Source organism: Aulonocara stuartgranti (genome assembly GCF_965226115.1).
Source record: "Aulonocara stuartgranti genome assembly, chromosome: 22".
Classification (NCBI taxonomy): domain Eukaryota; kingdom Metazoa; phylum Chordata; class Actinopteri; order Cichliformes; family Cichlidae; genus Aulonocara; species Aulonocara stuartgranti.
In genome coordinates this window covers 16,474,684-16,499,528 of record NC_138957.1, presented here as the reverse complement: position 1 = coordinate 16,499,528, position 24,845 = coordinate 16,474,684, and the positions used below count along the sequence as shown (strand labels likewise).

Here is a 24,845-nt window from a genome sequence, read left to right as displayed (position 1 = left end):
TGCCACGGATTACAGGGACTGAAACTGCTCCTCTTTTTTTTTTCTTTAGAATAAATGGGAGTTTGGTTTAGGTTCAGACTGAAAGAAGATTCCCTGGCACTGGATACAGGTCTGACTCTTTTGATCCACTGCAGAGAAGTTTGACAGAGTGTTCGTCTCTCTGAGGTATGGACCCCGGGGCAAAATTTTCCCTTCAGGGTGGCAAGTTTGGAATAGTCTTATACTGCATAAGTACTTGACTAGCTCAGCAGAGGCAACCTGGCTAAAGTATTAATTCAATTGCGTCTTCTATACTGGTTTAATACAGCTCAAAATCACCAAATATTTTCTGCTTTCTTGTGAAATAAACATGAAAGAAAGTACACAAGCCAGTAGTGTCTATCTAAAATAATTCAGTTTGAACACCAGCCACCTAAGAAGTATGTCATTTTCTACTTTTACTTTACTTTCTATACAACTTCTTTTAATATTAAGTAGTTCTTTGTCATATGATCATCTTACCCACGAGGCTCCGACAGGTCAGCCAGCTGAAAGAGGATGTCGACCTCCATGGGCGTCACCTGGCCGAACCTTTGAGCTGCCACGATAAACTCCTCTGCAGGAAAAGGCAGATTTTCCATCATGTTTTCACTAATAAAATATTTAAATATATGTAGAAGTATTTAAAACTTGATACATAGCCTCTGCCTATCTCTGTCCGGGTCACATGTAACAGTCAAGAGCCAAGATGGTGTCCCCTTGGCCAGGAAATATACTGTGTCACTTTTGTAGTGCATTTCTGGCAAACTCTAAAGGGAAGCACTTTAATCACAAACTTGAACCCACAACTGGCTTGTTTCAATGCAAATAATCAGGGAGGGAGAGCTGCTCGTCTCCCTCCACTTTGCCTCCAGCCGTTAAATGGACTGTACTTATACAGCGCTTTCTTAGTCAGTCACTCATGCTTCATTCATACACACACACACACACACACACACACACACACACACACACACACACACACACACACACACACACACACACACACACACACAAGCAAGCAGTTTTTTCTAACATTCAGACTCCGATGGATGCATTTGGGACAAGTCTGGGTTCAGTAACTTGCCGAAGGACACTTCAACATGCAGACTAGGGGAGTTGGGGATTAGACCACCAACTTTCTGATTAGTAGACAATCTAATCCACCTCCTGAGCCACAGCCATCACGCTAGACGGCGTCCCCTCTTTGAGCTAGGTTCGCTGGAGGTTTCTTCCTGTTAAAAGGGTGTTTTTCCTTCCCACTGTCGCCAAGTGGTTGCTCAATTCAATTCAATTTTATTTATATAGCATAAAATCACAACTACAATTGCCTCAAGCCAGTTTAGATTGTAAGCTTAAGACCCTACAATTATACAAAGAAAACAGAGAAAACCCCAACAATCATAAGACCTCCTTTGAGCAACAACTTGGCGACAGTGGGAAGTGCTTTTGTTTAACAGAAAGAAACCTTCAGCAGAACCACGCTTGAGTAGGGGCGGTCATCTGCCGCGATTGGTTGGGGTTAGGGGAAGAAGACAGGACAAAGATTTGCTGTGGAAGAGAGCCAGAGATTAATAATAACTACAGGGAGTGCAGAATTATTAGGCAAATGAGTATTTTGTCCACATCATCCTCTTCATGCATGTTGTCTTACTCCAAGCTGTATAGGCTCGAAAGCCTACTACCAATTAAGCATATTAGGTGATGTGCATCTCTGTAATGAGAAGGGGTGTGGTCTAATGACATCAACACCCTATAGGGCTTTGGAGCGTGATGTCACGGGGGTGGGCGTGGAAAGGATTTTGGCCCGATCCGCCATTTTGGGGGTCTAAGTAAGGAGCGAAAGCATAGCCATGGTTCGTACTTGCTGTGTGGTCGGCTGCAATGTTCGATCTTACGACCGGCACGGGAATAAGTTTGGATTGTCTTTTTATGCTTTCCCAACCTGGAAGCAACATGAAGGAGCTCATGTATCGGATATTACCAAACGAAGGCGTCTAGCCTGGATAGCAGCCGTGAGACGAGCTGATATCAAGTTCTGTTCTGTCTCCAGATATCAGTTGGTGTGCTCAAGACATTTTCATTCTGGTAAGTTCTAAATATGTTCACATCACACTTTATAGCTGAATAATATCATCGTTGGTGGTCTCGGAAGTTATAGAAATTGCGATCAAACATAGAATGGAGTGACTTGATTGGTTGATGTAAAGACAATAAATGAAATGAGACAGGAAGGACACAAATTGGCGTTAATAATTTACCCGATTATCAATGTGTTAATTTGCATGTACTTTACAATTATGGGCATATAATATGATAACGATATTTTAGCAGTTCAATGATAAATGTGTAACATTAATTATGGTGGGAGGTGGAAAATGGCTATTACACTCGATGCACTCCAGCTGACTTACTTTGACGACGTACTCAGAGTTTGGCGGCTTGAAAATAGCCAAATCTTGCACCTAGCCATTTGTAAATTGGATGTGCGCCTCCAGTGACTTGTAATTACGAAACTGGTTCGCTGTGTAAACGCTTACTCCACACACAAGATACGTGAAGATATCGGGGTAGGACAGTGGCGGTAAGTCGTCTGGGTCTTTACTCCTCTGCCGTATTTCATATGGGTCCAGATTTGGGATGCACTCTATTTTTTTTCAAGTACCGCTGCTTCGCCTCTGGACGCAATCTGCAATCTGGACTGCTTTTAAGCATGTTTCTTGTCGTCGTCGTTCCAACACAGTGTGTTTGTTTTGATTCGTAGACCCCGAAAATGGAGCTGCGCTCCCACAATGCATTGCGGCATGACGTCAACTCCAAAGCCCTATATCAGGTGTGCATAATTATTAGGCAACGTCCTTTCCTTTGGCAAAATGGGTCAAAAGAAGGACTTGACAGGCTCAGAAAAGTCAAAAATAGTGAGATATCTTGCAGAGGGATGCAGCAGTCTCAAAATTGCAAAGCTTCTGAAGCGTGATCATCGAAAAATCAAGCGTTTCATTCAAAATAGTCAACAGGGTTGCAAGAAGCGTGTGGAAAAACCAAGGTGCAAAATAACTGCCCATGAACTGAGAAAAGTCAAGCGTGCAGCTGCCAAGATGCCACTTGCCACCAGTTTGGCCATATTTCAGAGCTGCAACATCACTGGAGTGCCCAAAAGCACAAGGTGTGCAATACTCAGAGACATGGCCAAGGTAAGAAAGGCTGAAAGATGACCACCACTGAACAAGACACACAAGCTGAAACGTCAAGACTGGGCCAAGAAATATCTCAAGACTGGTTTTTCTAAGGTTTTATGGACTGATGAAATGAGAGTGAGTCTTGATGGGCCAGATGGATGGGCCCGTGGCTGGATTGGTAAAGGGCAGAGAGCTCCAGTCCGACTCAGACGCCAGCAAGGTGGAGGTGGAGTACTGGTTTGGGCTGGTATCATCAAAGATGAGCTTGTGGGGCCTTTTCGGGTTGAGCTCTCCCTTAATGCTGTGTTCACACCACTGCTCGGGATGTGACTGGCTGCACGCCATCTTCAGTAGAAACATGGAGCTATAAGCTCACGACCTACTTGTTCTTTTAGCAGTGCAATGATGTGGTGTAGCAGTCACAAAGTGTTTATAGTGTGAATGTAGCAATTTGTTATTTTTCTGGCTGACAAATATCATAGATAATGAAAGCTTCTTTCACCAGATTGTCATACCAGATATACCCTTCATGGTGCAACCCTCACAGGTTTTTGTCTCCTCCCAGTCTCGGACCAGGACTCTTTCACATGTTAGACCAATATTTTAAGAGATTGGACTGAATGACTCAAGGCAACACAGACATCACATCTCACAACAGGATGTGTTGTTAAACAATAAACACTGGACTTTGCTGCAGTGCATTATCCCTTTGTTGCTCTTGTCACTACAGAACACATACACCAAAAATAAAGTGGGTCCTCGAACTCCTCGTCTCCCTGACGAGGAGTTGGAGTTATCCGAGTTATTGTCAGTGGCTGCGTTAATGTTATGGCTCCATATGATGGATTTTTCCTTCAACTTCTGTCACTCACGGCAGCTTCCCTCTGCGAGTTGGTTGTGAGTTAAGAGTACAATGTGTCAAAGCACGCTGAAGAAATTAAAATAAAGAAATACGGCCATGGAGAGTTATGACTTTAAGACCTCTTTGAGGCATCTTTAGCATGTCGTAACTTAAGACCTGCTCTATTGTTAAATGAAAAAGGAACAGGTTGACTGTAGGCAGGCTTACAGTGGAGGAGTCACCATTGTTTGACCTGCTTTATTCAAAGAGCAGCAGGCTGGGGTTGTGACAAAGTCGTCCTACACTGGAGCCATTCACCCCACAGAGGCTCAGCTTACCCCCGAGGCATGCTCTCTCTTTCCCCCCCCCCCTCTTTCTCTATCACATACACACACATCTATGAGTAAAAGCAGGTAATGCCAACAAGCATGTGAGGCAGAATAGTTACACAAGAATAAATAATTTAGGGGGGGAAAAAAGAACAATGCTGGGAAGTAGATGGGGAAAACCCTAGAAAAGCATTTACCAACTTTATATTACTGCTTGATATTTAAAGAAAAACTCCTACTATCCCTTGCTAAGATAATCTTGGATGCCATAAATAGGCACGACGCTGCTTTTTAATGGAAGCGTCAGCGTGCTAACATTTTCAAAATTACAAAGCATCACAAAGCAGGTTTGTTCGTCACGCTCACCGTCTGAGTTTATCACGTCAGCGTGGTCACATCTGATAGTTACCACCGAGGGAAAAATAAAAGTCATGGAATCACCAAAGTGGTTAAAGTTTAAAGGGATGAATGTTTGCACTGAAAACTCACAGCGATCCACAGTGAACTTGACTCAAAACCAAAAATGTCAAATGCAAATGTCAATGATAGCGCTGAGGAAAAGTCAGGGGAACACCTAAGTCATTATCTAAATCTGAACCACGAGTGTTTCCATAAAATTTCATGCCAATCAGCTTAATAGTAAACAGGTCTCAAACCATGAGGACATGGGATGTCTGCGCAAAAGATTTTTTGAGTCATCTCAGTCTGGACTGATTGGTGGCAGACAAAAAAGCTCAAAAATCTGATCGCAACAATTTACGTTTTAGATCTGTTGTTAGTAAGAGCCAGACATCTCTCCTCAGCTTAGGACATGTAACATTGCTGGCTTCATTGGCCTGTTAAACTGATTTATTCTGCTGTTTAGACAGAAGGTCCCTTTTACTATTACGGCTTCATTCAAACACTCCCATGACAATAAGCCAAAGTACTTACATAATGTTATGTGTAAGACACCCAGCCGACCGAGGTCGGAATTTTCTTAACACTGATATTAGAATATCAGTGTTAAGAAAATTACACTGATAATTACAGAAGTCGCATCATCCAAACATACTTTAGTAAACCGATGAGACAATAATTAAAGACTAGCTTATAAACTGTTACTCTCTGTCATCAAGAGATCAAGTATGCAGAGTGATTTGCTGCTAGATCCTGACTTACATGTCAGGTATAATTAATTATAAGTAATTAATGAAGTTACTAATGCTGCGCCTTCTGCTTAAATGTAACTCTGTGACATAAGAACGGCTTATGAGTGGCTCACGTTGCCGTTTCATGCCACATGAATGCAATGAACTCACAGCAAACTAACCAAAGTCAAAAAAATTAGAAGTCTTGTTAATCCGATCTGTCAAAGACTGTCATTGTAGCAAAGATAAAGATTTCAACATCTAATAAATAAACTGTAGAGCAAAGTGGACAAGAGAAAAACTCGGGATGTAAAACTATGCTTGCTGACTTTGAAGAGGTCAGTGTGCTCCTACAGAAACTAAAGGCACTCTGTAATGTTCATGGACAGATGTTTGTGCCAAAGCGAGAACACTTCAGACATTTTGCTGTGTGCAGAAAATGTCTGTTCAGCCATTTTTACCCGAACGGGCAGCTTCGAGCCTTCTATGACATTAGTTTGGGTAGCATGTGACTGTGAGACAGACAGAAAGCAGGTGTCTAATGAAAAACCTTTTTAGCCCTGCATTATAAATACATAGGGCATTGACCAAAAAAATAGAAGAGACACGATGATGTCTCAGTCTTGTGAATGCCAATGTGTTAATGTGCCTGCATGCACTCATTCTTGTGCAAAGTTAAAAATCACACACAACTGTTAACGGGCCGGACAAGCAGGATTGTAAGTTTGGACTTTCATGCAAAAAGAGGCTAGGTTTTAAAAAAAGCCAACATGATGCCATCACATTAATGAAAAGGAGCGTATGTCTGAAAGGGCCTAAAGGTACACAGTCGTGACTTGTTCTGTGGCAGTGCACTGCTAGCCCAAAATAGTGCATCTCCTATATAGGTCCCCTGTGTGCATACGCCCAAATATACGCGTACAGCTTTGTGAGCACTGTAATGGTGTCTCTGCAAAACAGTGGCCTTGTTGCACATCAGGAATCAATCAGGATTATTACACATGTGTGCATGCTTGGCTGTGTTAATGCATTTTAATGCTTGAGCGTTATGTGAGAAATGCTAGAGAAGCGTGTGTTGCAACATGTACACAGTCTTGATACATGCAGATGTGTGTGCGCTATTTGTGTGGAGCTGAGCATTCGCAGTCCCCAAGGAGGCCTTAATGACTTCGGGAGTGGAGAGTAGATAGGCGGTGGCCGTGAAGGCCTGGCTGGCTGCGGGCCACCCTGGGTCGAGCCAAGCCCAGGCCTTCGTGTACCCTTGGTGGGAACAGTTTGTAGAGTGTACGGGCTTTTGGTCTGGGTCGGGTACAGTCCACACCCCTGATAAGGCTTCAGATAGCATCATAAGGCTCCGTTAGTGGCCTGGAGCCATGTGGAGAGAGGTCAGAATGGTTTCTTAAAGACAACTAGAGCTCAAGAGGGAGTCAAAAAGAAAAAGATGGCAAAAGGGAGAAAGACATTGAAAGCCATTAGCCCTGCCAAGTACTGAAGAAAGGAATGAGAGACAGCAAGTGGGGCAAACAAGGGAGAGAGATTTAAAGGAACTAACTAATGGAGACAGAAAGATACATATAAAATAAGTTATGAGAAATACAACAGTATGGTTTTTTTTTCAATAAAGAAAAGCGTCTTTTTTCATTATGCTGTAGCTTTGCATATTTGCTTTACAGTAATGTAGACTGTGGAGTTAGTATTAAGCATATAAATGACACTGGATCTACAGGGTTAAACAACACAGACTCAAAAGCAAGGAGCAGAATTTTACCCACTTTTATTCTTTGTTTTTCAAATGAAATGAAGTTTTTCCTGTGTTCCTCAGATCACTGCCAGGATATGTAATAGACAAGACAGGCACCATCAGGGACTGTGGGCATGCAGTACGTGTGCTGGGTTGAATCCAGCATGCCCATTTAAATGCCACTGGGAAGGAAGTAACCCAAACAAAAACAAGTCTCCAAGCCCTGTACAACGCACATAGACATACCTATCTGGAAAGCGCATTACTGTGCATGTGGTGCATACTTACATTTGTTTTGTGACTGTGGTCTGTATTACATAAATGTGAATCTGCTTTTTTTGCCATCTCAGTTATAATAGGTATGTGTTATATATACAGGGAGGGGAGTGGGAAGTTCTCCCCGGGTACCTTTAGTGACTTCCACATCTCGGCGGTGGCCAGCCAGAGTGCTGTAGATCTTTCTAATCAGCTCCATATTGTTGAGCAGCGAGTTGAAGCCGTTGAAGTAGGAGAAGCTGACCTGATGAGACGTGCTACCCCCTGCAACCTGGGCAAGAAAGAAGAGGGGTACTTTAACAAGCAACCAAATAAGAAAAATAAACTTCAACACAGCCGTGCATCTGGATGTTACTGTTATGAAAATACACACAGCGTAAAACATGGTGGCTAATTAGCCGCGTTCCTCTCTAGCATTTCTCCACAGGGAGAAGCAAACTTGTTTCACCCGCTACTTTTTCCATCACATGATGCGCACTCTAAGGGAGTTTAATTAACTTTCTTTATGAGATGGAGGAAGTGGTAAAAGAAAAGAAAATAGAAAAAAAAAAAGGTAACAGATTAAAAATAGATGCCGGGCTCTAGAGGACATTCCAGGCTGCCCACAGCCTCTTTTACGCGAACCACGATCCCATCTTTATTAAATGAGGCTCTCAGAGGCTTAGAGGAGCAGCTCTAAATGCTGTATGTTTAAAAAAATATATGCGTTCAAGTACGACTACTGTGGGGTACTGTTGAGTTAGAAGATCACTGCGACTGTGCTGGCCTGAAGGGGTAAGTGAGGAGAAAATGTTGAGCTTCCGTTCACTAGATGGCACTGTTTGCTTTACAGACGCATTCAGAGAGGTCGCCTGCTGCTCAACATGGTCGCAACAAGGGAGGGAAGCTCTGGCTTAGGTGAAACTGCTCTAACAAGGGAGACACTTTTGCATCTGTTCATATCTGTGAGTGTACAGACATGGATCTTCCCACAGTGGAGAGAGGAGAATGGTATTTTGGTGAAAAAGAGTGAGGCGCTAATCAATTACCATGTTTGGTGAGTGAATTAAAGGTTGCCGTCTCACTGCCTATGCTCTGCTATGATACTGCCTTTAATGTGTCTGCAGTGTTTATGAGGTTTTGTGATACATGTGTGCGTATGTGTGTGTGTGTGTGTACGTGTGGGAGCGCGCGTGCATGAGAGTTTACTAACAGCACACCAAGATGTCTGGTCGGTGAGGTAAACACAGCAGAGAAAATGACAGAGTCTACAAGGTGTTTATGAAATGGGGCAAGACATGGACGCAGACACAAGACGCACACGCGCGCAACGAAAACACTAACACGCAGAAAGAAAAGACAAGAGGCAAAAAAAAGACAAACATCTCAGAGTTCAAAACAAACAGAGAGCCCGCACAGGCGCACAAACACACGCGCGCGCGCACAGGCAGAGATGATGGACTGTAAAGCTCCAGTCTCCATCTATCTCTATCTTCCCCATTCAGCTCTCCTGCTTGGCTTTGACACTGCCAGAGAGGTTAGACTTAATGACATGTTGGGAGGGAGAGAGAGACACGGGGAAGGGAGGGAAGGGGGAAGGGAGAGATAGAGGGGCGGCTGAGAGAGAGGAAAGAAAAAAGGAAAGGAGGGAGGAAGAGAGAAAGAGAGCAAGGGACAGATGAGAGGTAGCAGGGGAAAAAAGATAAAGGGGAAGAAGAATGAGAGATGGCCAGAAGAGGAAAAGAGAAAGCCACAGTGTTCGGTTTGTGGGGCTGTGAGAAAAGAGAGAAGGAAAAAAAGCACAAGAAATAAGTGGTGAGATAGAAGAAAAGAATCTTGACTTTACCTCTTTTATGGAGAATACAGTAATGACAGGCTGCTTTGGCTTGCTTGCTGACTTCAGCAACCAAATCATCATATAGTGCATATGAGCTGACAATACCGTGCATGCTTCTGCATCCAAAGTGTGCATCATTGCACATTTGGAATTTATCACGACATTTAGAATGACTTATTTAAAGATATGCATACATGAATAATCTACGAATGAGAAAAAAATGCATCGTGGTGGATAAAAAAAAGCCTAATTTTTCCAATTGGTGGTGCTAAGGAACACCTGATGCATCCAACCTTTTATTGTTTTAACATATCATGACTGAGGATAGTTTCCAAGAGACACCAGTGACTTGCTATTTTTAACCAACCTGACTTTGTGGCTCTTGTGGACGACAGTAAAACAAATAGATGAGAAAACCACAGAGCCAAAAAAAAGGGAAAAAAAGAAAAACCCACCGCCACGAGGCATTCCTCTACGAAGGGTGTGAGCATGTGCGGCCGAATGGTAACCATGATGTCCCTGAAGTCCAGCGCTGAGATGGAGCCGCTGTGGGCTTGGTCACGCTGGATGAAAGCCTGTCGCGCGTGTTCCAGCTGCATCTCCTGCAGAATGGAGAGGTGAGGAGGAAGGAGGGGAGGCAAGTGCGTACACTAAATTGATATTATTGTGCACATATGTGGGTCAGACACCTCTTTGAGTTGCCTTTATAAATTAAAAATCCACATAAACACTTATGAATAATGACACACCATTTGCTTTCATGGGCCCCCACAGTGCCATCTGCCCCCCACCCCCTCCACCACTACTCTCAGTGCCAGTGTTTAGCCAGGCTTTAGCCTCGTCTCCTCTCCTCCAGCACAGGGGCTTGCCTACTGTGAGGCGTCGCTTGGGCTTTTCACACTCTCCCTAAATCCATATTAAATCCACTTGAGGGAGAAACATACAAACACACACTGGGGCAAGACAGCTAATCGCCCAACTGCTCACTTTGTCTCTCTTCATGCACACACACACAAACGCACAATAGGTCCAGAGGGACAACAGCAGGCTGTGGTGGGGACAGATCCCACAAGGCCTTTGAAAATTAGCAGCCATTATCAGTACCTGCAACCACAAGTCTACAGAGAGAGGCTGTAAACAAACCGCTGACATCAATGCTTCCTCTATCTATCAGCAAAAGACGGGGATTTCAGGCCAATAAAAAAACAAAAAAAACAGCAAGATAAAGCTAGCTTGTGAGCGTCTGACTCACCTGCGGTATATGAAGGCCTTCAGGTCAAAAAACATATGAAGGCAAAAAAAAAGAAAAAGACAATGAGCCTGATGTATTTTTGTGCATGAGGTTTCTGACACATTACAAGACCTCAGGAAAGTGCATATATAGGGAATGCACGGGGTTATTTTGGTGCTCAAAAAGAGGTTTTAGTCAGAGCCAAAAGAAAAATCAACAGTGTCTTAAAATGAGTTATTAGCTTGTTTTAATTGGAGTTTTATTTACTCATAGACAAAAGGTATTTTTGCTTATCAAATATATTAAAAATGATACACAAAAAAATCATAGATTTACTGTTAAATAACGAAGCTGAACACTTTACTGTGTATGGGTTAATTACGTCTCATCTCACCAAAACTGGTCAGTTTTCTAATATGGAACATGAACATGTTCAAGATCCTAACACATGCTTTTTGTTCATATTATGCATAATAACTGCTAAGAAAAAAATAAGACAGCTGAGTAACCAACAATAAAAATACATGTTTCAGCTCCAGAGCTACATATATGTAAAGAAACAATCAAACTGAAGTGTCAAATTAATTTTCTTGATATTTACTTGAATATTATAAAATTAATTAAGAAAGATTTTTGAATTACATTTCTTAAAGTATTAGGACTGGCTAACAATATTTGTACAGGAAGAAAGTAAAAATTAAGATTTAAATAAATGAATATCATTTTTTTAAAGTCACGTTGGACAAAACATATGGGGGCTGATTAAATCTTGAACATGCACGTTATTCAGCTGATTGATTCAGATGTTATTGTTGTTAAGAGAACTCTTTAAAAAAGGTATAACCACAACACAAAAACCTATGAGACTATGACTTATTGTTGTGTTGAATTTTTGAGTGATATTTCGCTGACAGCATAACCGATCGAACTCTAAAATCGAGGCGCCCGAGAGAAACGACTGGGGAAGAGTGACATTTACACAAAGCTGAGTGGAGACCGGAGGGGAGTAAGAATAGACATTGCAACAAAAGAGCTACATTTGCAAAAAAAAAAAAAAAAAGGAAGAAGAAGAAGAAGAAGAGGAGGAAGAAGAAGAAAAAAAGCAGTAAATGTAGCAGGCATGTGTCAGTATCACCTATGAGCACAGCAGGGGCTCTGGAGAGTGCATAAGTGAGTGGAAAGCAAGGAAATGAAGAGAGATTGACGCATGTAAACACTTCCAAAGTAAATAAGGTGAGATATTTTAGTGTCAGCATCCTGAGTGTCGTGACTCACTTCTTTGGTCGGTTGTGAGTAGGTCAAAACACTTTGGTAAGACATAAACTGGGAAGAGAAAAAGATTTGGGGAGGGGGAGGGGAGCTGAATATCTACAATCAAAACAAAAACAAAACAAAAAAAACAAACGGGAGAAGCGTTTCGTTTTGCAAGCATGACTGTGTGTCTCTTAACATCGCAGGAAACACTGATCTGTGCATTTGTGTCCATCTGTACATGAAAGAAGAAGAAGACAAAAATTAGATCCCATTTCTCTTCAGTCCCGAGTCTGAAAAGCTACACGCCAACCACACAGAGCAACAAACAACTGCGGTGCAGGCAATGGAGAAGTTTATAGTCTCGGCCTCCTAAAATCTTAACTTGTAACTGTGCGAGTGTTTCTGGGACGTGGTTTTTATTTGGGAGGGGAGCGAGGGAGGCAGGAGACATAAAGCTAGGGGCTTAAGACACCCAGGGAGAGACTGTCAAGGCATTCCTAGTAGCTTTAATTGCCCTTGGACAAGAATAAAAACATATGACAACCCACCTCTGTTTGTTTTTAATGGCTGGGATTCCTTTTTCAAAAGTTAAACAATAGAAATGAGCAGAGTGGGATTGCTCCTCTCTCATTCCCCAAGCAAGCTTCTAAACGGCACCAAAAACTGTAAAGTTATCAAAGTTATCGGAGGAAGAAGCACAACGGTCCATTTAAACATGTGCCAGTGATGTTAAGGGCTGCCCACTGATTCTTGGTCGAGTCAAACATATAATTGGGGCTTTTAAAAATCTGAGTAATGCCAACAATTCACTTTTTGAGTGCTTAGGAAAGAAGTGGGACATGTGGTGTCCCCTTCACGTAATTCAAGCCCTTTACTTGCCAGAATTTATAATATGAGCTACTATGTGCCACTTCTCTGGACATCGGCAATACCGCTGCCAGGGACAACAGCACGCTGACAGTGCGAGCCGAGCCTTGGCCGGCGTCCATGTGTGAGACGGGAAAAATGCATGTAATTGGTGAGAATCTCTGGCTTCCATCAAGACAGTAATTGGCCAGAGAGAGCCCTTGTGAGAAATATGCGGCGCAAACGTTTTCCCCGATAATCCCATCTTGTGAGCATCTGGCAGTGGCGTGGTTACAATGGCAGAAAAACACAATAAACACATGCATGTATGGCAGGAAGAGGTGGAGGGAATAAAGGATGAGAACATTTTTTTTTGGGGGGGGGGAGACAAGGGTGGGTGGGAATGGATGTTAGGGAATTAGAGAAATACACAACATGATGTGTGGGTTGGTGTTCCCAACTTTGAGAACTTTTATGGTTGCACAGTGTACTTTGGGATTAAATTTAACTGTCTCTCTATTAATAAGCGTGTTGTAACATAACAGCATAACAGCAAACTGAAAGTATGATGCAATTGCACAGATTTGAATTTTGGGTCAAGAAATCCTGTTATTTATAACTGTAGCTGACAACATACAAATAATGCAGTGAGCAAATATTGCTGGAGGCTTAATACTTAAGTCACAGTTATAATAAAAAAGAAAAACATGATTAAAAACCAACATGACAAATATGTACTGTGGATTTTTACAAGTATCAGCAGACCAGCAGAAAAGCTGTAACACAAACTTCACTTTCTTCTGTCGTTTATTAAGGCATTTATCAAAAGCTATGAAAAATGATCAAACGCAGACAGCATGAGCAGGAAACGTGCATTTCATAGTTGAGCAATGAGTGCGGCTGGCTGCGAGCCTGCTGCTGTGAGGAGCTGGAAACCACTGACTGAGTGACTGGGAGAGAACTGGGCATGCTGTCAATGCAAAGTACAGCATCTACTGGCCGCAACGCCACACAGCTGCACTCCCGCGCGCACACAGGCAAAAACAAGCATACGCAAATACGCAAACACTGAAGTAAACACGAGGCATGCGTGCTGATGCTTACACATACAGTACAGTAGAGACAGTGTGAGACAAGGACAGATTCCGTACGTGGAACTGTAGTTATGCAGAGACACTGCTATGCGCTTATAACAATGTCCCAATATCCATCTGCTGCTGCCCGCTGTGTTTAAGCCATCTGGTCCAAGTTAAGTGTAATATAAAAAGCTCATTCAGATACATGGTGAGTGTGGATGCAAACTTGGCACAGCTCAGGCCCTCCCTCTCTCCCACCAGCTCCACCACCTCTCCCCTGCTTAGGCCCGATTTAAGTCTAGACATCATATTGGAAAATGGCTCACACGCCACAAATACACTAGAAATATTCCAACTGTACTACACTATTTATGGAGGCCGAAATGTGTCTTTACCTGCTTCAGAATAGGCGGAATGGAGTAATGCTACGTGCATGTCAGCTAATGGAAAACAAATGCAGAAAATGTCCCAAAAGCATAACCTCAGTGTTTCATTAACGACTAATCTGGACAATGTGGAGGACTGTGCTGGAGAGTGATAGAACCAGTAAAAAACCCCAAAAAACCCTTAAAACATGTGACTGTGTGTTAGTGTGTCCAAGGACTGACAAAAAAATACAGTTACATGATGACAGGAGTATAAGACAAAGTGTACATGTGCATAAATCAGTTGGTGAAGATTTATTGCCTACTCTTTGATGAAAACAACACAGCTAGACAAAAAAGGGAAAACACAATATAAAGAATGTGATTTCATATCAGCCAAGCAGACAAAGAGAGCAGGAGCTCACCCCGGTTTTGTTAGCCGTCAGGGCTGGGGGGCTGGGAGGAGGTGCTGGCCGTCAGACTGGGGTCTGGGATGCGGGGCCTCCCTGCTACTGCAGATAAGGAGGTGGTCCGCTTGCCTCTACCCCAGAGAGAAGGGTTACATCTCCTGGGTCTAGGTGCGGCTTGCCCCTCTGAGGGCGGGGGGACCTGGACCTGGGATATAGAGTATGTTTGGGGAGTGCGACTGTCTGTGCAGTGTCTATTTGTGTCTGTCTACACGTTGGGTGAGTGCCGAATATTTGGTTGTGCATATGGGGTGGGAATGCACGTCTGTGTCCGCGTGTGCCTGTTCGTCTGTGTCTATATGTCAGGTTGGGTCTTAGACTCAACCTCTCTGGGTACATCTCAGGCCCTCTAAAGTACGGAGGCCTATCTCCCCTCACCACACTCCCTGCCGGTGGCTGATGCCCTCAGACATTGGTGTGTTGGTGGTCCTTGTCGTCTGGGGCTGGGCGCTCATGTATGTACCGGCTCACTCCTGGTGGCCGATTGGCGGGGCCTGGCGCCTGTGGCCCGGTCGGGCTCCTTCCGGGGGGTGGAGTGCCCTCAGGCCTCTGGGCCTGAAGCTCGGCCCTCTCTGGCACAGCTGGCTGCTGGCAGAGCCCGCGGGCACGCCACTGCAACCCCCTCTGGCCTCTGCTCCGTAGCTGCGGGGTGACCTCTCCTTTGGGGCTCTACTCAGCTCTTCCCAGGAGGGTGGCACGGTTCCCCCCCCTTTGGTGGTCCTCCTCGGGTCCTTGTACTCTGGGGCCTCTGGATATCTGGGGCCTGGATCTCCTCTATACCTGCTTCATACCCTGGGGGACGGGGCTATGGCTCCCCACACTCCCTAGCAGATCGTTACATGGAGAAACCTTTGGAATACAAGCATGCTGATCCACACAGGTGTGCACACAGGTGTACACACGGGTGTTCACAGACGCGGACTACACCTTTCTTGGCTGCTGCCTCAAAGCACATTGTGCGCTGTCTATCTTGCGTGCTGCACAATATCGTTTATTATTTAGTATCTACTGTTATCTACTGCTAGCTAGTTTATTTAGATGGTGCTGTTTTTTTTATTATTATGTTGCTCTTTGTTGTTTGCTTTCTCTTCTGTTTTTTTTTCTCCATACAGGTGATCCAGGTGTTTGTTTTTTTTTTGTTTTTTTTTCTTTCTTCCCCCCTTCTCACCGTCTCTTCTCCCCTTTGGTTTTCTTTCTCTCCCTCTCTTTCTTTCATTCTTTCTCCCTGTCCTATCCCCCAGTCATGTCTGTCCCGTTTGTAGCAACTGAAAATAAAAGAAAAATTCATAATTATAATAAAGGTCAATCAAATGGACCAATATGGCAAGGCCATGATGATCCACTTGGTAAAATAAATCCACTTGGCATCTTTCTTGGCCTTAAGACAACAATTCTGATGGCTAAAGATCCAAACGGGACACAAAAAAAAAAAAAAAAAGAGAGCAGGAGCTCGGCATGAAACCTACCAGGAGGAACTGGGTGAATTCTCCGTAGCTGAGCTGCTTGTTCCTCTTGGTGCCAAAGTGCAGCTGTATAAACTCACAGTCCCAGTTGAAGGGGATGTGCTGGTGGATGGTCGTCTGGCCAAAAACCTGCTTCACATCCTCTACAGAGGAGACAATAAATGAGATAAAACATTATTTGTAATATTATTTATTTCCTCCATTAACAAGATGCAATAAGTTGATCCTGCAGACCATTGATATTACAATAACAATGCTATTTGTCATCATTAGTATATTGTTAATTAACCTCTGCAAGTGCTCAGGCCAAAGTTACTTCTAACTATATTCTGTTGATTAGGTCCATCTGTAACTATAGCAACTCCACGGAGTAGTGGTGAACAAATTCACCCCTTGTGCCGGCCCCGAGCCCAAAGATCTGTGCCAAAACAAATATGTGGATCTATCCACTGTGGTGACCTCTTGGGAAATAAGGGAGAAGTTGATAATGTGTGGGTTCATCTGTGAATATGTGTCATTTTCTAACAGCTCATATTTTACTAGTGGAATCCTAAATTGGCACTCCAAGAATCCCAAACTGAGAACTACAGGAGACGTCTGAAACAGCAAAGATGGTAGTAGAAGTTTAATTTGCAAAAACTGCACGTTTGTGCAAAGTTTTCACATCTGACTGCTGAGTGTAAACATGCAGTTATGTCCTGGTGTCCACTGAAAGAAAAGTCAAGTAAATACAGAGAAATTTCAACCTAATGTGCGCTAACTATTGCATGTTCCAGATGACAATAAAGTAGTTCTTCTACAAAATAACTGCCCATACAAGTTTCAGTATGGCTGCCAAGAGGCGAGACTCGCTCTAGAATAACTTTGATAACATGGAAGCACTTAAGCACAAGTGCCTTCGACTTTTAAAGAAACTTGGTAAATGAACCTTGCTCTGCTGCCCTATTGACTTCTTGTAAAACAGAGACTATTTAAACAAAATGCAGCAACCAGCGAGGCAAAGCAAAAGCATGCCAGCTTTTCCTCGAACCTTTAACAATTACAGATCGCACCGCACTTTTAAGGCTAATGGCCGTGCGTCGTATGAGGCCTCCATTAAATAAAAATCCATCCACGGTTTCTTCCTGTTCAGGTTTTTAGTTTGCTCTAATTAAGACCTCAAATCTGAATGCTGCAAAGTCGTGTGAGTCAAGCCTTAACAAATAGCATGTGTTTCCTGACTTCTGGTTAACATTAGTAATTATTTCATTTCCCCCCCCCTCCAAAATAAATAAAGAAATAAAATAAAAAATGTGCAATTGTTGCTGACAAAATGTCAACGTCAATCTCGCGAATACAATTCTGCTCTGATTGAGACTTAAGTTCCCCTAAATCAGTGGTGAATGACACATGGCAGAACTTGTTCGAGCTGTGTAGGCTCTGTATTGAGAAGGAAAGGCTTTTCTTCTCACTTATGTTCCTCTGCCTGAACCCTCTAAGCCTCTGCAGCCAGTGGAGTGGAGAGACACTGAACATGAGTCCTAAATTACAGCCTTACTAAAGAAACAAAAACAAACCAATAGAGCGACCTGTTTCTTATTACCAAACAGGCTGCGCTGAAGGAGTGGAGAAAGGAAAAAGGAGGAAAGAAACTATTTTTTTTCCTTTTTTCTTTTTTTTTACAGAAAGGGAGGGAAATAGAGAGTGAGTGAGTGAGAGAGAGGGAGAGAAAAGAAAGGTAATATTTACTTCAGCCCAGCATTACCTTCTGAAGGAAGACAGCTTGTGTGTGTGTGTGTGTGTGTATGTGTGTGTTTCTTTACACTTTAATGAGGCAATAAATATACAGCCTTTAATTCTTTAAAGGACAGGCCGCTCCCGAGTGTGACGTTTATATTATCAGCTTTTATAGACCTGTCAACACTCAGACCTCTTTAAGTCTTTTTTCCCCTCCCCACCTTTCTTCTTCTTCTTCTTCTGTTTTTTTGTCTTTCTGGCGGAGCTACAACTGCATTTATACGCTATGTTACGTTGCAGTTTTTATGAAGTCAACTTTCCAGCAAATTATGCATTTATATTTTTTACGTGCTACAAATTCTGAGCAATGCGCCGCCCTTGTACTTAACACAAAACTGCTCGGGTTATTATCGAATAATAATAAAAAAAATAAAAATGGCCTGACAGAAAAACTAAATGAAATTTGGAAAAAAAAAACAGAAATCGGACTACAGACATTTATTACACGGGGAAAACAAACAGGGCTTTAATGCGGCACGAGCTGCAGGTATGAATGCTTTTAATAGGTAATAAAAGAAAGGAGTTCTTATTTCTGTGCCTGGCTTGGTGAGGCTGTTTAATCAAATGAGTGGCATGAATAGTGAAAAAGAGAGCAGGAGTAAAAAAAAAAAAAAAAAAAATCTGCAGTGTGTCACAATAAAGCAACTTTGACAAGCCTATAATCTCAGCCACCAGTTATTTGCTTTTCTTGGTGAACACGGTCGCCCGATGCAAGTGGCAGACGCTGCAGCCAGTGTTTATGCGTTGCACGATGTGTGCTATGTTTTTCGTACAATTTTCCACTCGTACGCAAGTCTCATAACTCGCAAGTTTTGGGATATTCATTAACCTTTGGGAGACGCAGAAAAACAGCAGACCTTTTAATTGCCACCAAGACAACGTCACTCTAATTGATCCTTTTAAATATGAAAATTTACATATGTGCATATATAATCACCCGCAATGATCTTGCACCCTGTCGACAGCAACAATTAAAATGAAATTCACTTACTCTTCCCCTGTTTGCGAGCGGGATGTGTGCACTGCATTTCAAATCAAGCCTAATGTGCCAACACCTCGCACACCTACAGAAGGCTGGCATTAGACTTGTTTAAATCAATTAGGCAAATGTGAAATGAGCAACGAGTACAAATGTCTTCCCTTTTCACCTACGAGCTTCCAGGCATCACAGTAATGGTGCCAATCATGCACACACACACACACACACACACACACACACACACACACACACACACACACACACACACACACACACAGAGCCACCCACCCCTTCCTCCATCTTCATCTGCATCCCGTAGTTTCCGCCAAACCTCTCCAACACCGACCCTAACCTCATTTCTGCAGATAAGCTACCAGACCACGTACAGTATTTTTGTTTGTGGATGCAGCTCTAACAGAACAGACAAGTTGAGGTCAGACTCCCCCCCCACCCAACCCTCCACTCCCCGCACCTCCACATAAACAAAGGAGGACTGCACGAAAACTTCTTCAGGGCACATTTAAGAGGAGCGCGCTGCCTGAATAAGTCTTTGGTAAATGTCAGCGAATGAGGTTCAGTGTTCAGACCTGAACTTTGTCTCACTTTACATAATAACATTATTGCTACGATTCAATAAACCGGCACTTCTATTAAGTCCTGATTAGTTTTGTGAGCTGGTATCATCCTCAACATGATACGAACGCACAACCTGAGGAAACTGCAACATTAGAAAGAGTAGAAAAGGTTTTCCCAGTGTATCTTTTTTTGTCTCTCCAGATTTTGTTTTACTTGAACTAAGAACACATGTGTCGAGCAAATGACTTACCTGACAATATATAACAAAGACAACGATGCTTTTCTCATGATTGAAACTGCGGTACGTGTGATAAGAATATCAATACCATAACAGGAACAGTTTAAAATGAGCACAAAATACGCGTCTGTACCAGAAGTGATCATAACTTTCTGAGCTTTTTACTTTGAGCAGTGAATCAGTATACACTTTTAAAGTTTATCACAATATCTACTACATGCATCAGAATCAGGATCAGAATTATGTTTAGTAAAAATAAAATATGTTTAATAAAAAAAACTGTGGTACAGAAATTGATTGTCTGGCATTTACATCAGATTTGCACAGTAGATGCATCTGTGCAAACTTAACTACAGCTAAAGGTTAACTTGTAAATCAGATGCAGAGTTACTTACCAAAAGTGGTAATCCCAATGCCCGTTTTATCAAACAGCAGGAAGGCAACCATGAAAAGTGAGTCTGGGGCACACAGCACCGATTCAAATGCTACAAACTCCTGAAAGGAGATCAAGCTAGGAGAGAGAAGGACAGAGGGAAAGAGGATAAGTAGGTCTGTAACAGACGGTTAAATGCTGCCATTTGAGCTGATTCATTACTGTGGTACGTTGTGTTTCAGGTTCCCTGTATAAATACTTCATCGGCTACGCATGTGATCATTGAGTCTTTGATATTCAATTAGCCATGTAATACATAATAAAGACTTAAGCGTAAATTACACTAATGAAATGAAATATTAAATAAAATAATTTAAAAAAACAAGTGATTTTTACACAGCATTAAACTGTAGACACGGTCATAATTACTGCCACACAGTGGCAAACCAGCACACTTGGACAAGCTATCAATCTGCGCAACACGTAATTCAAGCAGCCTTTTATCCTTTTAGTCTGTTATTCCATATGTAATGTAATAAAAAAATTATCGAGTGTGACAGCAAGAAAATAAAACATTTTTAAAAGCTCAGTGTGTGTTCCCAGTCTGCGCTGGCAGCTAACACTGAGAGGGCCAACTTTACACCACACAAAAAAGGCTTAAAATAGGACGTTTCACATGCAGAGTGTGCCATTTTAAACAAGCAGACAGGTGTGCAGGGGCTTGGGAGCCAGTTAAGGACATCAACATAAATTTAATATAAGATGAAGCCATTATGTGAAAGCCAACAGGAGCCATGGCGAAAAACGAGAAAATGAAGGGTGAACTTTGTTTGCCACAACACTATGAGACGAGCTGAAAGTCTAGTTTTCCTATTACAGCACTTCATCTCTTTGTCACTGTTTTCCTAGAAGCCTCAATAGAGGTACACACGTCCACATGTACCATCAGCAAGCAAAAAAATAAACACAAAAACACTGCCTATGTGTGAGCCCACTGAGAGCCCCCTCAGGAAAGTCCCACTGTGGAGAACTGGACCACGCAGTCTAGCCTTTATATAGGCCCTGGTTCACAGTTGCCCTAAGTCCATTATGAATTTCACAAATGGATCTGATAATTACAGGAAGGGTCAGCGTTAATGAGCAGTCCCCGAGCATCCATCTATTAAACCCATTTCAATTTCCGAGGGGGAGTGTGGCAAGGAAGGAGGGGGGGCAGTGATTGCATTTTCCTTGTTGTTGTAATTAATTATGTTACTGATGAAATTTAGAGGTGTTTGTTTGGCCTTTAGAGTTTAGGTTTCAGGCTTGTGTGCATTTATATATACACAAAGTATAGGTTTATAACCAGAAAAAGACTGCAGTATAGAAGACTGGAGGAGGAGGCGTCGACAGAAAGTAGTGCTTTAGGAACTTATTCTTAAACATGAATCCCAGAGATCTTTCATAAAGCAGCGCTTGGATAAAAGCTTTATAGTCTTTTGAATGCAGTCTTCAAAACTACTTTTTCTCCCTTCCAACATTCGTGAAAAACCCAACGAGGCAAAGCGGCAGCGACAAAAGACACAGATTAATACCTGCTTTCAATAAAAACCCAGAAATACATTTCGAAAGATAGCATCGATACATTTCGAGAAAGGCATTGTGTGTGTGCTGGAAAGGGAGCCGCTCAAGAACAAAGGGAAGTGTGGAGAGGGGATAAAAGTGAGCGTACGGTTTCTCCTCAGCGGCAACTGAAATCAGCTGTCATTGTTTCAAAGGCAAGGCTAATTGTTTTATTAACTAAGCAGGTAGTTCTTAAGAGCAGGCCCCCGCTGATGGTAAGTAGGTGGAAGGGGGCACAAAAGCTCACTGCAGAGTCCGGGGATCTACTGTTAAAAACAAGGCTAATACCCTCGCCGCTCACACTGCTGGAATACTCACAAACTCTCCAACACCTCGCCGATCCTGTGCGACACGTGCACAGCACACTCGCAGGTTAATAAAAGGAATGTAAGCAAGCACAGCCTCAAAGACTCACAGAGAATCGCTGTTTTGAGATGGAAACAAGGGAAAATGTCAGCTATGTGTTTTTGGAGTTCTTTTCACACGCATCAATTTGCATGCACGCTGGTCATCCCGTCTGTGTTTTCCCAGACATGGATAATCAGGATATTAGTGTAACCGAGAGGGCCGTTGATCAAGAAAGGGATTGGACCACGGGGGTGGGGAGGGGTCCAGACAAGATCCAGGGGGCATCTCCGTAAAGCGCACTGAAAAACATTCCACGTGCTCATAAGCATTTACACACAACTCTGCAGCCGGGGATGAAGCTTATGATGGTTGATTAGCAAGCGCCATGACGGCTGCAAAATGATTACCATGAGGGGAAAAAAAAAAGGGGGGGGGGGGTTGCATCATTTTTTGCTATGCAGACTCAAACCCTGACGAGACCGCTCAATAATCAAATCAACCAACAGCATCTACCAACCATCAACTGCTATGGCATGTGTCCAGGGCTGCCCCATCCATGTTTGCAGGCTGGGATGAACCGCGGAAGATGGGGCTAATGTGATACTCCTCATTTGCTTACTTTACTCCATGGGATTTGTTAAATCCTTTAAACAGCAATATTTATGGGATGTATTACATGACAAAGGCTTGCATGTGTTTCTATGGATGACAGCTGAATGACACTTTTGTCATGATGCCAATTCAATGCAGTTTAAACTGTCTCCGATATGCCTGTCTGACATTACAACTATATTCCACATATATATGTTTATCTCATCTTCATCACCCAGCTTTTACTTCTGTCTTCTCTCAGCAGGCATTTAAATACACAAAAAATATACAAAAAAACCCAGGCTTGGAAATACTGTTTACAAGTAACATAAATGCATGGTGTTGCTGTGGCCCGGCTGATAGAAAGACAGCTCTCCTTCGTTGATAGTAGTGGGGGAGAGGGGCCTAGAGGGGCTTCAATAATCCCCTGTCCGTGGCATCTTGGCACTGTTACTGACAGCCTTCCACCCACCTAGAGAACACTTGCACACAGACACACCCCAAAAACCCCACATACACACACACACGCAGGTGAGCGGTATGTGTTCGGCTTCTAGGAGTGGACACCCACCAGTCCAAGTCCAGAATGCTCGCAGCCTCTGGAAGACTGCTATTTTCCCAGCACGCTCCCTTAACAAAGTTTTTTCTTTTTTTTTTTCCAAACCTCCAAGAGTCTATGGGTGGAAGTGTTTTTTTTTTCACACTTGAACAGATGCTTCTATCAAAATATCAGGGGGAAGAAGGAACGGATAGAAAGGTAGGGAGTCGGAAAGAGGCGAATGAAATAGAGGGAGCTCAGAGTGCATTGTAGTATGTGAGTGCAAAGAGAGAGTGATGATCAGATAGGAGGAATGTGCGAAAAGTCAAACAAGAAAAAGAGAGGACATAAATAAGTTGACTGAAAGAGAAAAATCTTTAAACCGTCTTCTAGGCCTGTATGTCAGGTCCCTGGAAATTGAGGCATCTCCACCCTCAAAGCCCTGTTTCTGTTTCGCTCTCTCTTGATCTATCTATCTATCTGTCTCTCTGTCTCACGGGGACGGCGAGAATAAGAGGGAGAAAAGTGATTTCCACATAACAGATTGTTAGGACTGTCACTATATCCCCTGATTTACACAGTCACAGAGAGGGAGACAGACAAATGTATTTTCACTGTTTACATTGCTCCCCCCCCCCCCCATTCCACAAACATTGAGCCACTCAGATACACACTCACACACACATTGTGTAAGAAAAATTTCTCTCGCACAACACAAAAGTAAGCGAGCGTGCCACCTCCCATCCGACCCCCTGCTAAATCTATTGTCCCCACACTCATCTTGCTGAAATGGAGTCCTACCTGGCAAAAACAGCAGCAGGCGCACTAGCTGCAAATACGCTGCACCTCATATACCGACCGAAACGTATTGTTCGCGAGTGTATTTGCATGAGATCGGGCATGCTGGATGAAAATCCAGCCGCTAAAGTGGCTTGTTTTGTCTTGCTCCTTGTTCTTTTCTGGAGCTTTGCACGGCTGAGTGCTTAAAAAGAGAAAACAAAAAAACTACGCAATTCTGTTTTCATGCTACAGGCGACGGCCCCGAGGCTGTCGCATCTCTACTTATTGTGTTTCTTCTGTGTTTGTGAGGTCTGCAGAATAATCATCTGGTCTCTTTTGCCTCATCAACTCGTTTGTCTGTTAAAGTTCAGGAAGAAAATAACACATCACAATGCACAGGCCTGTACAGCGACTATACGAAAAGAAAGTGAATCACATCTAAACTAAGTCTAAACAATATTTGGAAGAAAAAAAAATATTTTTTTTCTTTTAAAAATGACTCTTTTTCCTGTTTTGCCCCCATATCATTTCCATTCTCTTCCACAAAACCAAAATGAGGTTTAGATACAAAGCCTGGGCCATGGGTTCCTAATAGATTTACCCTGATGCCACGGCCACCATTTATCCTGCTCCAAAGCCGCACAATGCAACTGAGTGCTCCTGAATAGCATGGGCAATTACAGTGCATGTGTGATTTTTTTTCTCTCTCTCTGTGTATGTGTGTGCGTGCGTGCGTGCATGTGTGTGAGAGAGAGCATGCACGTTGCTCTCTCTTTTTCCAATTCCAAAAACCCCCACTACTCACATCTCACTGTCCTCTGTAAGTGCAGACACACACACACACATACACACACACACCTTAAAGCAGATGTAATAACATGAAACTACACAGCCATGTGCACTTTGCTCTTTGTAGAAGCCCAGGTGGTTACCATGGCAATGTGGGCCTTTTTTTTAAATCTTTTTTGACTTACCCTAACATTTTATTACCCATCATTATGTATCATTAAAT

At 42.9% G+C, this 24,845-nt stretch overlaps 1 protein-coding gene across 4 annotated transcripts in view; it reads right to left on the bottom strand.

The window, feature by feature from the left end:
- slc25a13 (solute carrier family 25 member 13) overlaps positions 1-24,845 on the bottom strand; it is a 54,190-nt gene that overhangs the window by 25,932 nt on the left and 3,413 nt on the right. For 3 of the 4 annotated variants that reach the window (XM_082520810.1, XM_082520811.1, XM_082520812.1), the window contains 5 exons: positions 19,997-20,112; positions 16,036-16,175; positions 9,786-9,932; positions 7,647-7,785; positions 502-595 (listed from right to left, as the gene is read on the bottom strand). In XM_082520810.1, the coding sequence (XP_082376936.1) occupies positions 502-595; positions 7,647-7,785; positions 9,786-9,932; positions 16,036-16,175; positions 19,997-20,112 (636 nt within the window). The remainder of the gene's footprint in view (positions 1-501; positions 596-7,646; positions 7,786-9,785; positions 9,933-16,035; positions 16,176-19,996; positions 20,113-24,845) is intronic. The other variant, XM_082520813.1, reaches the window with a different exon arrangement.